The sequence below is a fragment of the Takifugu rubripes genome, chromosome 2, assembly GCF_901000725.2.
Source record: "Takifugu rubripes chromosome 2, fTakRub1.2, whole genome shotgun sequence".
Taxonomy (NCBI): domain Eukaryota; kingdom Metazoa; phylum Chordata; class Actinopteri; order Tetraodontiformes; family Tetraodontidae; genus Takifugu; species Takifugu rubripes.
The window spans coordinates 6,554,222-6,568,843 of record NC_042286.1 but is presented as its reverse complement, the minus strand read 5'-3'; the positions used below and the strand labels follow the sequence as shown (position 1 = coordinate 6,568,843).

The window sequence follows — 14,622 nt, the reverse complement described above, 5'->3', positions numbered from 1 at the left end:
TTTAAAAGAATGAGTGCACCACTATCTTGCGATAACCAGAGCTTTTCTACATTATCTAAGCACAAAACCGTCCACCTTGGAAAAGTACACTCAGACTATGGCCCGATTCAAAAATAAAACAATGCAAAGTGAGAGGTGGAAAAAAGGGGGAAAAATGCAACAAAGTAAGGGGAAAACCTTCATTGTTTAGTGTGAATGCTTACTCCCAGGGATGCAATCCTTAGACAACTGAGTGTCTGCAGGAGACATCTGTGAAGGATGACCTTGTGACCCCGGAAAGAATGCTCTTAAGGTGTTGGTGGTGTTTTTGGGGGTGTAAGGGGGGCTGCCTTAGCCACTGCATCACAGCCTACAGGATAGCCCAGCAGCCACACAACAAACAGAAATGCTGTTGTGAGAAAAAAAAAACAGGAATAAAGTGGGAAAAAAACACAGGGCAGAGATGAAGAAGTCAAGAAAGGCTGATAAGATTCACAGCATACACAGACAGCCTTATTGCACCCCCACAGACCTGGCTGTCTCCCACCGCAACCCCCAGTCACCCCGCCATGAGATCTTTTTCCTCCTTTATGAGTCAAAAGGAAGCCTGGTCGAAAATGAAAGGTTACATAAGCCAGAACCCAAGACCTCAGAGCGAGCGAGAGGAGCAAGGGCCCTGCTGCCATTCAAAGCACCTGCCATTGTGTGGGCGTCCATTCAGGCCTATTGTTGTGCAGAAATTAGTCGTGCTCCCTTCAGGTCCAGAGGCATGCGGCGGACCCCCTTGTTGTTCGGGGTTCATATATGTGGTTGCAAAGATGCGTGGCCCCGGCTACCATCACCACTGGCTGTGGCCCTTTGCCCCTTTCCTAAAGCACAGTATGATTGCGTTTTTTTTTTCCCTCACCCACTCGGTGTTGTTCATTTTTTAAGAACACTTGCCGGCCAACATTCCTTCAGTTTTCTCTCTCCCTCTTTTGTACTCCTACTCTCCTTTGGTGTATATGCTTATTGTTTTTCAGAGCACCTCATTATACACATGGTTATATTTTAAGGGCCTCTCTCTTTGATTTTGGCCTCGGTGGGAGTGAGCGGTGGGCTGGTGGGAGCTGTAGGGCTGGACCAGCTTACAGGGCTCCCCAGCCATTGTCTCGGTGAGTGGGCTTCAGGGTATTGTCGGGCTGGGCACTCCTGCAGAAGCACTGGTGCTATTGCTAGATCAGGAGTTGGATGTGAGGGGAAAATTGAGAAGTCAATAATGAGGGCCGCAAAAAAAAGAAAAAGAAAAGAGAGGTTGAGACAAAAGGAGATGAAGAGCTTCAAAAAGACGAGCCATAGAGCACTTCTAATTAATAACATCAGAGGAACCCCCCGCCCCCCCTTCCTTCTGGAACTTCAGCGTTGCATATTAACTTGCGGGGTGAGACGCATCGTGAGTCAGGTCTATCACACTGCCAGTCTATGTCCATTTCACCTCTATGCAGTCTCTGGCATGAATCTTGAAGGCACGTTTGTATTAACATGCACTGGTTGGACCAGATTGTACCCTTAATTTTTAATAGATTGCCATGTTTGTCGTCACTCAACCCTATCAGCTAATCAAAAGATAAATTCTTGAAATGGGACAGATTATAAATCTTGGTGGGTCAGCGAGGTAGAGTGGCAGTAATTTGAGCCAAGCCTTTGCAATTTCTATTTTTCACAGCCGTAATAGGCTCTCCTCTCGCTGTTCACTTCCACAGCCGTTCCCACTGCCAACAGCTGTCAGGCTCCTAAAATCAAAATTAGTGGCATGGATTTGGGCCCTAATGAAATGACCTGCTGGATTTACCTTACCGAGCAGGGCGGACAGTCGATACTAGCCATGTCAGAAGCCTCTCTCTGCACACTGCAGCCCCATTAATGGAAGGAAATAGGCTCAAGTAAATGTATTAACCACTACTTCCACCTTCTAATTATATTTTTTTCTTCTCTCTTCATAATTCATTCACTCTTTCATTAGCGCTCAATATTGAGGGAAAAAAGTCATTTAACTGGCTCTTTTGGCCTCATTGGGACACCAATTATTTGTCCCTTGTCAAGCAGGGACACAGATGAGTCCATGTTGTAAATGGGTTGAAATTGGGCAGAAAATTGCTGAGGCTTATATTTTGCTTCAATTCAGTTCTGTTCTTATTTATCTGGGTTTCCATTGTGGGAAATTGTAAATAATTAGATATAACCGATCCAATAAATCCTACTTTTCTGCATCCTTTGATTGGGTTACCAAGATCAGGGCCTCTTCCAATGGAGTGAAGGAACCTGTAACAGACATGTGGAGTAGGTCCAGGCCTGCTGTTGTACAGGGCTGAAAAGTAAGCCTGGAAAATGGTATTAGTGTCCCACCACAGCCATGCTGTTGGACCGGATGGAGGACACTGGGCCCATGTTATTGACTTGTAAAGGAGCTGTTAGGTGAGGGGTCTCGGCAAGACATGTGCAGCTGACACTCTTGTAAAGATGTATCTGATTTCTATGCCCGCTGGCTCCCTGGAGAGTCGTCCTTATGTTGATCAGATGCGCTCTCGCGGCTCTATAGAAAAAAAGCACTGCAATAAAAAGAATGAAATTATAGTTGTGTGAAAGAAGACACTGCTTTTCTACATGTTTTAATCCATCATTAAGGTCAAAATCATAGTGAGGGAGGGAGTGAAAGAAGGAGGTAAAATAGTCAGCTGCTGGTTGAAAGAGCTGCCTTTTGGCTACATGCATGTTGGTTTGCCAAAAATAAACCATTTCAAATTACTGCTTCGGTGAGTTGTGTAACGAGGATATCTAAATCCACATTTCTGTAGGTGAGCATAGAAAAATAGTGAATTGATGTAGCAAGAAGGTGGACATAACCAGTATCAAGTGAACAAGAACCGTACTCCTCACTGATCTGACTAATTTATGAGTGTAAACTGCACTGGCAGAGAGAGATGCAGGTGGAGGGAGGAAGTTTTCATTGACTCCAGAGCAGGCCGAGCAAAAGCCCAGGAGGGATCTCTCTCAGTTTGAACTTTATCAGGGGCTACGCTTAATCAATACACTATCGGAAAAAGAATTAATTACTAAAGCAGAATAAAACAGCTGCATTTTAAACCAAGGATTCATCAATTCTGTAATCTCTTGGTTACAGCTCAGGTGTCAGGAGGATCATTTTAACTCCATGTAATGAGGAACTGTGGGAGTTTACCCCAACCCTTTGCTGTCCTCCTCCTCCTCCACCCCTCTATTTCTAACCTTCCTTCTAACACTCACTTGCACTCTTCTATCACCTCATCAAGACATATTCCATAGCTTAACCTTCATTCTCATCCAGCCGTGTTTGACACAGTTTTGTTTTTAACATTCCCCTCATTTCCGTCCCTTTGCATTGCCCATTATATCAATTTATTCCACTTGCATAGCTCTACATTCCCATTCCATCATCTTTATCTTTGCAAGATGGAATGGGACATTTCCACTGTTGCATCGATAGAGTTGGACACTCTTTGCTATGGCTGGGACGCCGCTGGAGTTTCAGAAGATTTGTGTATAAAGTCAATAGAGCATGACGATTTAAGTAGAAGATTGGTTGGAATTAATTTCATCATAGGACATTTACATTTGTGAGGACAAAATGTAAGCCACATAGGAAGCATCCCTTGTTCCAAAATAACCTTGGCTGGTGTTGCCTTGTCCATCGCCTTCCACACAGCCCTTGACCCAAGCTCAAAGCCTGTAAACGGACTGTCCTTGACTAGCCATAATGGGGGATTTCAAGGGAAGTTGAAAAGGGGTTATGGGTGATGAATTGGGTTTTTAGTGAGCTCATTAGGAAGCCAAACAGAGTTTAGACTGGCGGAGCAGGGCAGCAGCGCAGTAATCAGTTCTGCTCGCTTTGTTCCCTGCCTCCAGGACATTTGTCTAAAAAAAAAAAAAGAGCGACTGAGGAAAAAAACTTCATGGCATTTGGCTGATGAGAGGGCTGCTGAGCAGAGGCTGCAATCTGATGGTTGACTTGTTGATTTATAAACCTTTTTCATACATTTACTCTACCAAAGCCCTGCAGCTGTAGGAAAGCCTCATGTCTGTGAAAGTTTGATGGCCCTGTTTATCAAGGGTGCCAATGATGTCTCCTGGAAATCTGAGAACCGCCCCCCCCCCCATCAGTCTGAAAGATTTGTTTATATAGTTCATTGCCCATATTGCTATCAGACATAGTCTAAAATGTCTAAGCTGTTTAAGTTCACAAAACCACACTGAGACAGTAAATAAATGTTGAAAGATGTGTTTACAGTGCAATGAGTTAGATTGTAGATGTCACCAAGCAATTTTAATATTGGGTCTAAAAAGCTCAATTAAGGAAGTATCAGAGAAGTATAAAATAAATGAAAAAATGAATAGGACAAGGGAACTGGCAGGTTTGTGGTTCTTTTTCTTCCCCATTCTGAAACAATGGGCGAAATAAGGTTACCTGAGAGACCAATTAGCCTCCATTCGATCTCGACTATGAGGGCAGACCAAGCGGTCGTGTTGAAGTGCAGGGGGAGCAGGGTGGAGTTGTCAGAGAGGCAAAGAGTGTGAAATGCCTGGTGCGGACCCAAAGCCCTTCATTAGCCACTGATCCCTGTCTGTTGAGTGAAGAGCAGTCATGGGCATCACAACTCCTTTTTTAGTTCCCCCCAAAAAGAGTGTGGGGAGGCAGTGTGGCGGGAGGCTACCCCATCCCCTGCAATTTAGCCCTTTGCCATTCATGCAAAGTGGGCCTTGACATCTGCAACAGCCCGTCTCCTTTCTTTTATACATCTTTATCCGTTTTCTTTCATCCAATGCTCTTTTCCTCAAATAAAGCACAGATTTGATGGTACTGTCAGCCGACATGGCTCCTTTCATGCATATCCCACACAGATTTTTCTTGCGTTTGGAAGGAAGTATTAGGAAAACTCAAGATCTTAAAAGGCTAGAATTTTGCAATCTGTTTAAAGTTTAAAATTATGATGCAATAAGAACATTTTTGCTTCAGGTATACGTGCAATTGCACCAACAGTTAATTCAGTGTGGGGCTCTGAAAGTTGTGCTAACCTTGAAGTTTTGGCAGATGATACTCTTTAGAAAAAAGATCAAGAGAGTTCGAAGCAATGGCTTTGGAGAAAAGGCTGTAACCAGGCAGCCTGACCCCCCCGAACCACTTTTCTTTGGCTTCAGGGGGGAGGTGAAAGGGGAGGATATCTTTGCTCCAGCCCCTTTTTTAGGTTAAAAGGTAAAATAGCCTAACTGGTTGTTAAAACCAGGTTTTACCTCCAGCACATCCCCTCCCCTGTCTTTTTTGTGCTCTCTTCACTTCAACCTTGCCCTCTATGGTAGGGATGTGCACAGTGGGGTCAACATTGTGACTGTGAGAGGAGAGAGGCCTTGTATCACTGAGAGGCGATAGTTATCTCCAGCATTCCTGGGATGACAGAGAGATATCTGCCTGATGGCAGGGTTAGGGAGTTTAGAGAAAGGGCGGGTAAGGGAGGGAGAAGAGGAGGTACAGGATCCGTTGAGCAACTACCCCCTCAAAACTACCCCTGCTACCACCCTTCGTCCTTCCCTCTTTGCCTTTCTTACTGCCTGACTGCTTCGCTTCCCCACACATAGGAAAAAAACCATCTAATTAGAAGCTCTTATTCCACTTCATTTAAGGGAACACTTAATGATGTGTTTTTGGGGGAAGACAACTACACATTACTTCTCGCGTAAAGGGAACCACTCAGTCGTGCCACTCAGGATGCAGATACAGCTGCATCTGAAATGGAGGCTTTCACCTCATTTCTCTTGGGCTCTATGACCACTGGAAGAGAGAGCCAAACACAGCAGTCTTGTGTCCTTCACCTTTAGCCGTTGTTCATGTGGTAAGAGTGGGCAGTAAATAGGAGGTGGGTTGTGACAACTGACTTTCGCAAGGAGACAGGCTGAATGAGAGAGTTTGCTGTAATTGTACTGACAGGTTTTAGGGCTGTTAATGACTACAGCCTGAGCGCTACCAATTTGTCAGCATGCTTGCTGTTTACTAAGCTGTTGTTTTATGGTCCAGTGCTAGGGGCTGCTGCCTGTTTAAGCACAGATCAGGAAATAATCAGCGTAAAACACAGGCTGTGGTGGTGCAGCCCCACAGAAACAGTTTACTTTAGATCCCTCATCTACCGTACCAATGATTGCAGTGAGCCATATGGTGTGTTGAAGGTGTTCAAGAGCACTGATGGGCTACTTATTGGTACAAACAGTGAAATATTTGTTAGTTAAAAATGATTACTTTCTTTAACTATTGTCTGTATTTAATAATACATATACATAAAGCATATTGCTTACATGCTGGTGAGCCATAATTCTCTGTCATTACAGGGTGTGTGCTGACAATTCCACTCATGTGAACAGAACCAGTACATTTGTGTATGTCTGTATGTGAGAGAAGGTGGGTGCGAATGTGTGTGTGTATGTGTGCATCAAGAGCATGTGGTCCCAGAGCCGGCAAAGACCCCTTCGTAAATCCAGAGTAAATAAAAGGGGTAACCGGACGAACAAAAGAGGAGCCCCCGCGGCTTCACTCATTCGCTTCCATTTGGGGGACTGAATGTGCTAAACGGCGCTTATGTTGGCTGAAAAGTTGAGGAGAAAAAGAGGGGAAAGGAAGGCTCTAAATCCCTCTCTTCTTTTCTCTTCATTCTCTGTGGCCAGGCCTATGGGGCGAGAGGTGGTGTAATGGAAGGGCATTGGAGGGAGGGTTGGAGGCCTATGGCAAAGCAGAGAAGGCCAAAAGAGCCCTGGTTCCCATTGTTTCTATCCCATATCTACTCATCTTTTTCTTATAACTTTCCTCACAGGTTGTATTCTCATTTGTTTGAGCTTGACTGAGCACAGTTGACTAGTTTGGGCTGACAGGGGGCTTGGGGGGTCTGTTGTAATTAGTCACTTTAACCACAGCTTCCATAAGCCACTGCCTCTACACTCTTGCTTCATTACCCTGAAACAAATGCTGGGGCCTCCCAGTGCAAAATCACTGCGCAGGCCACAGAATAATATGCAAAAGTTTGTCTAGAGGCTGTCTAGTAGGTGTATTAATAGTACAGAGACGGTTAAATCTGTAGCGTTGTTTCATAAGTTACTGGCTATGATGCTAGGATGGAGCAGCATTCAACAACAAAGGGCAGGGAGGCATTCTTGGTGTCCTGACAGGGTTTGGATATGTGTTACTCACAGTCATATCCATAATGCTCCCAGGGTTGACAAGACTTTGGTGACTCCCCCAGGGCCAGCGTGCCTCCTGGACATGAAGCATGATCTCCAGCATCATTAGGCCTTCTCCAAATCTTACACCCCCCCTTCTTCAGCACAGACTGTGGAACATTTTGTGTTAAATCAGTTCTTTGGGCACAAAATCCTGTAGCGAGCCCGAATATGCCAACATTAGATAAGCAGAGTTGCCGTGTGTGTTTACAGTCCTTTCCCAACCCGTTAATGAGCGCAGCCCTGAGACCAATTTACTCACAGGGAGATATATGTGAATGCATTTTTAATAACCACCCACTGGTGATGAGATGAGAGAGGGAATGTATGTGAGTGTAATGTGCTCTTGGACCTGCGTGCTTGTTTGTTGGCTAGCATTTTCTTTCACTCTCTCTTCCTTATTGTTTCTGGTCATTGTCTTTCATCTAGCTTGATTACGCCATCTCAGATTCTTTGCATAGAACATATGCACAAAGTTTCCCAGCAAGCACTTTACGTCAAGATATTGGTGTAGCGGGTGAGAGACGAGAGCAGCAAAGAGTGAGGGAAGACAGAAGGAGGGGTGGGGGGCTGTCTTTTTTTCCGTCTCCAAGGGCGCTGCTTTTCCAAAAGTGCCTGGGGCTACACTCCAGCACCTCGGCTCCCCGAGGCCTTTCGGCTGCCTCCTAATAGCCAACCCCCATCTGTGTCACATGGCCAGATGATGGGACGCTTCCCCCTGCTCTGCCCTGCACTTTTTTCTTTACCCATTTTTTTTTCTCAGAGTGCACATCCACACAGGTTAGAATGGCAGAGTTGCCAGGGAACAGTCAGAAACCATTAGCGTTTGGGACAATTTGCCCTGCAGCGTTCCTTCTCTTGCTCATAAGAAAGAAGTGGGGGTGGATGCAAAGCACCAGCTCTCCTTTAAATGTAATGAGGTTGTGCAAGTTGGGTCTTCTTTCTTCTTTTTTCTTTCTCTCTCTTCTAATGTTTGTTCTTCTTTCCCCTCTTTGTATGTTTTATTTCTCTTTTCTTTTTAGCTTTGTTCTGCCTTTGTTCTTTATTAATGCACTTTGCGTAGAAACGTAAAACCTTTATAAAAATAATCAGGAATCGCTTTTGATGTCACACGTTTAATCTGGGTAAACATAAGGCACGACACACAGCAGAGAGAGAGCGAAGTCGCAAGCCTTGGAGTCCGGTTTCACCTTTGCAGGCAAGGGCAAGCATGCTCGGTAATGAAGTGACAGGTCAGTCTGTAAATACGCATGGGTCGCTCTGGCCCAGGCTGGAGGGAGGCTATCGCATTGCAGTGAAAATGGAAATGTCAATAAAATTAATCTGCCAGCCTTTTGGCCACTGTGTGGTTCCATTGGATGAGCCTGACCGCTCACAGCAGGAGTGGGGATTTGGAGGCTAGCTTAAAAATCAACATCGAGGCTAGCGGCATGCAAACAAACAAACCAAACTGTGTTACAACTTCATTCACTGGAACTTCAAGGTGGAGAAACAAGAGGAGGGTGGTTGACATTCACAGCTCACTAGTTGTGTTGTTATTGAAGTTTGGAAGCAAACTGGGGGACTCAGACTTGACTTCCTTCTGGGTCACATTTCTCAGGAAGCCCCTTCACAGCCAGAGAAGGGCAATGGCCAGACCAAAGTTTATTGTTTTAGGCTTTCCTGAACAAGGATTCATACTTAGCCTGGGATTTACGGCATTTGCCTCTAATGAATTCCCATTCTACGATTACAACACCCCTAGTCTGTCCCTATTCCCATATGTCCTTCAGATGGGCTGTTGCTTCTCTAACTTCACACAGGGAGCACAAAGTCGGCCCTTCTGTTTTCCTGTTTCGTGTGGCTCTGCGCTAATGATGTGGAAGGAAAACACTGCACAAAAAGAGGGAACAAAAACGGGAAAAACAAGGCAGAGAAAGAAGATAAAGAAAGTAGGGAAAGTAGTTAGAAGAGAGGGCCCCTGCTGTCCTTGTATTATTCATTTATTTTGCATTTGATTATGCCACCAGTCAGATCCTTTTTCTTTTGCCCCTTTTAATTTTATTAGTTCAAATATTTATGCAAGATTACGACATGTATAGGTGGTTGTGATTGATGCCTCACTAAAAACAGGAAGACATCTGAGGCTAGATTTTGAGTGTCCGGGTCCTTCACTGTCTTAGTGGAGGAGTTTTTCAGATACATAATTTAGATGCCCTCAAGGAAGGCTTTCAAGGCATTTGTGCCCGGGGGCAAGAAAAAATAACTATGACTGTTAAAAGTAAATCATTTTTGCTAATGCACAATTAATGCCGGAGGAAGCCGAACAAGGAAAAGGCAAGGGACAAAGATTGAAAGTTAGATTTGAAGGAGAAATTCTGTGTGTGTGTGTGTGTGTGTGTGTGTGTGTGTGTGTGTGCGCGCATGTTTTCCTCTTGAAATCAAACAGTGACGGACATTAATGCAGGCAAAGCCGCCACTGGTCTGTCATGCTAATCTTCTGGCGGAATGGGGAGGGGTTGCTGCGAGGGAAAGGAGTGGGAGTGGAGGCCTAAGAGAGTCGGGTTCTATGGGGAGGAGGGGGGCAGACGAGTCCATTATGTGCATCGAAGTGCAACAATGAGCAACCCCAAATCACATCCCTACTTTAATATTTGTGCATCTCAAATGGATGCTGTGAATTATGGTGTTTCTGGGCGAGCATGTGTCCGTGTATTGCTGGACATGTGGGCCTAACTCCTTCCCGTCCCCTTTGGCTTTCTTCAAACTATGAAAACTGCTCCACATTCTGTCAAGCATGCAAATTTAATTGAATTAATGTTATGAGCTCAAGTCTCTACTGTATGCGAAGGCTCCCTCTTCTTTTTGTTGTTGCCTTGCTCCAGTTTTTCCTCGTTTCAGTGCAGTTCTCCAACAAGGAACCCAATGTTTCATCGTCCAACCATAACAGTCGAGTTAATAACGTCCGTTCCCCTCTTCTGTGCTCCAGAATATAGACAAACTCTGCAAGGCCTATGTCTAAATTCCTCACCCACTGTACAGGCCTTCATCTAAGGCTCTAAATCCCCCAGCCTCCATATCTTTTCTACACAACACGGGCTTTGCTGCAGCCGCACCACAGAGCTTTTGAATTCTTTCATAGGCATTTGTGGTATTTGTCCATATATCCATCTTCCACGTGCCTTAAACTTCTTGAGCCTCGACTTTCTCCATTTTAGTTTCGGCTTCTTGTGGATTTTACTTTTGTGCTCTCAGTCTGTGGCGTTGCCCGCGATGTTATTTAATGCTGGCTTTGGTTTCCGTCCAGGAGATGGCTTAGACAACAGCGTTGCATCACCTGGCACAGGGGACGACGATGATCCGGAAAAAGACAAGAGGAGGCAGAAAAAGCGCGGCATCTTCCCCAAGGTGGCCACCAACATCATGAGGGCGTGGCTTTTCCAACATCTCACGGTAAGAGCCTAAACCTAAATAAACGTCCCATACAGAGGACACACACACACACACACACACACACACACACACACACACACACACACACCTGTCACACAATCATTAGTGAAGGAGTAAGTGACAGCAGTGCTGTGATGCTCACCTGTCAGCCAGCTGTCAGAGGAACACAGTGACCAGGTCAATCTAATCAGTTTGGATTGTTTACTCCCCTCAACACACTCTGAGCTGTTTTTCTACAGCACAGAGTAGGTCCCAGCACAGATGCAGGGGTATTTGGTAATTAATCCACGGCAATTACCTATTTTCCTAGTTAAACACGGTTGCAAAACGAAGGGCATGACGGTGAAGATGCAACATGTGCAACGATGGGAAGATTTTGTCAGCAGCTGGTCACAGGGCCAGGTGGTAGAGCAATCTAAAACACAACAGGATGTCCACTGTATGCCTGCAGTTTCCCCAATAAATCCTGCTCAAATAAACCTTTTTTCTCTATTGTTTTCTGTGCTCTCCAAGCAACCAACACTTCAAGCAACTCAAGTAGCAACACATGTGCCTAAATTACAATTAGATTACGCGATTCAATCGCTAGTACGCGCGCTGGTACACGCGCTCACACACCCTTCACTAATGTCAGGACATTATCAGAACATCAGGCTGTATTGATTTTGCAACACAGGTCAGATTTCAGGAGGAGTCGGCTGTGATGCAGGACACAAGCTGCTCACATGTCCCAGAGATGGCAGGACAATAAAAAGAGTGTGAGAGTAAAAGAAGAAAGAGCTGCACAATTGTAACTCGGGTCTCCCCTGCTTCCCCCTTTCTTTCCCAGTGCCCGCTCCTTACCAATGGCCCTTGTACCCTGATTACCGAACCAAAAGCCGAAGTAATGTGTGGCCAGCAAATACGGTCTAATTGAAAGGGCTGTAAATCCATTACATATTGGTCAGGGATAATCAGGAGTGCTTTAATCACTTTTATCTATTCAGGAGCAGTGAAGCTGCAACAGCAAAGCCCTGAGCCTTGCAGGCCTTAGCAGTTCCACCACGCCAGTCTGCGTGCTTATTATTCCCGTCATTATCAAAATGACTTCACAGCTGTTCACAGCTCCATCTCTCCCTGACTCCCAGACCTCGCACCACACTAAACAAACCCGCTTCCATTCACACGTTCAGGGCAGGCGCGACACCGTTTTTTTTTTTTTATAGTGGCAATTTATTTGCGCTTGAAGGGAACAAATTGTATTCTAAATTTTATTATTTATTTTAGGTGTGTTCAAATCCAGGAATTTTTGCCCTGGAACTACATTGTTATACTTCTAATACATTTCGGGTTGTAATATTATTATCTTAATTGCTACTGCTGGGGGAAGCAGATGGAAAAGAGATGTTGCATCATCTCCTGACAATTAAACTTTAAATAAATGGAAATGGAAACACTGCTGCGGTGGTCCAAAAATTAGTCATTTCTTTAGAATTGTTTAAAATTCAGTTAAAAAGGTGAAAGGGAAAGGAGAGGGGGGAAACCCCAGTGTTGGGCACAGGCACATTTTTTTGCCCAGTTCATTCAGAGAGCTTTCAAGGCCCTCGTTTTCTCTGTCTTGCTCCCCTTTATCGCATCCACTGCTCCTACATGTTCTCTCCAATCTTTATTTGTTTCTTTTGTTCAAATAACAATCCCTCCCTTTTAACCTGCCTTCATTTCCCTACTGAGGAAGAGGACTAATTGAATTATCCCCCTTCTCTTCTCACCATCAAATTCTCCCACCCATAAACTCTCTCCCTCTTTTACACACACACACACACACACACACACACACGATTCTTCTTTCTTTTAATTTGTTAAGCAAATGTATTTGCTATTGCTGGATGCATTTGTGCAAGGGTGAATTCTTGGGGACTTTGGCCCCTGAATGGCCTATAGTGGCATTCTGCTATTCATGCATTCATTAACTGAGGGGTGAGGAGTGAAAGGAGCGGCCTTGTATTTTCTCAAACTGTGAGGGCCAGCATGGAGCTCCTCGTCCATGAGCCACAGGGGTCTCTCTACATATGTTCTCAACACCCAGCCATTGTCATTTCTTCTGAAAAGCTCAAAAGGACTCGACCCCCCTGTGCTCGCACACAGAAAAACAACAGAGGCCAATAGTAACAAATGTTGGCTTTTGGATTCAGTATAACAAAATTGCCCTCTCCCTATCTCCTTCAAGCCCTCTGTGCACCATATTTGGCTGGAAGAAATGACAAAGTGTCATCACATGATTATGAAGTAATCTTTGTGTGTCCCTCATCCCAAATGAGAGGATATAATAAAGGACACATATAGATTTAATTCTAGCTATATTCAAGCTGACTGTACAGAGTGCATTTGAGGTAACAACCCTAAATGCCCCATATACTGACAAATGGCTGGACAGATCAGCTGGAGTTAGCCGGCAGAAGAGGGTCAGCCGGTCTCTCCAATCCCCTTTCTATCCCTCCCACTCCCATGTCTTTCTCTCTTTCTAATTCCCCCCTCCCTCTCCATGTGTTTCTGGATGTCTTCCAGCCACATTAGGGCTAGGAAAATCCCAGACTGTTGGTATAAGCTTTTCAATACTGCAGGGAGATTATGTTATCTGAAAGGTAAACTTCACTGTTAGGGGTAAAATGTTCTAGAGCGCTTCAAAAGCACTGGCAACAAAACTGCACTTGAGGATATGGGTTTAGAAATAATAGGGTAGATAATGAAGTGAAAATAGAGATTTTTGCAGATGGTGCAAGCAATGTCCTTTTGTTTGGTGAAAACTCTAAAATCTACAATTAGCCCCCAGGTGCCCCTGGCCTTCTTCTCTCTCACCCCCTGCCAGCCCCCTGTAAGCCCCTACTCACCCTTGTAAAGACAAGGGTCGGCCTCGCAATGAAAACAGGAAGCACTCAAATCCAAAGATACCATTCTGGGACTGTGGCCTTGCCTTTGACAAGGGTAAACCCTCAAACACATCTGAAAATAAATAAGAGACCTAAGAAGCAAACTAGGCCAGCGGAGAGTGCGTGTGCTAGATAGATGGTGGGAGGGAGGCACGGAGTGGCCAGTCTGGTCAGTAAGTGGGGATCCGTAGGAGGTATCAAGCTTCTCGGGTTTTGTTTCGGGACACCCTTTGGCCGGGGTGTTTGGGGGAATTTCTGTTAAGCTGTTAAGCCAGGTGTATTGGTCCCCTGGGCTCCTTTGAAGGGAAGTGTTATTTGGAAAAGCCTTCAGCTGTGAACTTTAAAACCGCCGTTTGAGTGGAATACCGTGTGCGTAGATGAGGTTAGACATAAATATGTTTCTTGTTAGGTGACCATAAACATATTCTGGGTCTGTAGGGGCGCTGTGTGAATATGCAGGTGTCAACCACACTCACGCCATGTGATGAGTGTATTGGGCAGAAAACCTCATTAGACACCCGTGACAGTGGCTACCCCCGCGTCCCTGCTGCCACCAAACACCAATCTTAGCCCAGCATAGCGTTGGTCTCCATGGCGACGGGGTGTCATCGCCAGGTCGAGCCCTCCTGGCTGCCCTTTATAGATGCACATAAAAGAGTCCGCCAGGGTCATTCACAAGACATGTGTGCAGGCAAGGCCGAACCCTGGCAACGGATGTTTGTCCTGTATGATAAACAAGTGTACGAGTCCATCCATTTGAAAAGAGAGGGCATGTTCTCGGTGTAGACTAAACAGTTTGCTCTGTAGTATCCCCAGTTTTGTTTAAGCTCCTCCAGTCCATCTAATCATTGTGTGTTGTTACCATTTAACTGGTGGGGATGCACATCTGCTAACAGTTTGAAATACCTGAGCTATTTCTCCCTCTAAGCTGTCAAAAACTGTTGAATTCATTTTTTTGGATTCAACTTTATCTTTTTCTCTTAAAACAAAAAAATTTTCACCGTTTGGTGACTTTATGTGTCTGATTTGTTTG

The 14,622-nt window shown here is 45.0% G+C and overlaps 1 protein-coding gene across 5 annotated transcripts in view; it reads left to right on the top strand.

Annotated features, from left to right (window-relative positions):
* Window positions 1-14,622, top strand: part of meis2a (Meis homeobox 2a) — a 68,624-nt gene that overhangs the window by 20,323 nt on the left and 33,679 nt on the right. For 4 of the 5 annotated variants that reach the window (XM_011618561.2, XM_011618557.2, XM_029828725.1 and 1 more), the window contains one exon: window positions 10,538-10,683. In XM_011618561.2, coding sequence (XP_011616863.1) covers window positions 10,538-10,683 — 146 coding nt within the window. The remainder of the gene's footprint in view (window positions 1-10,537; window positions 10,684-14,622) is intronic. The other variant, XM_029828717.1, reaches the window with a different exon arrangement.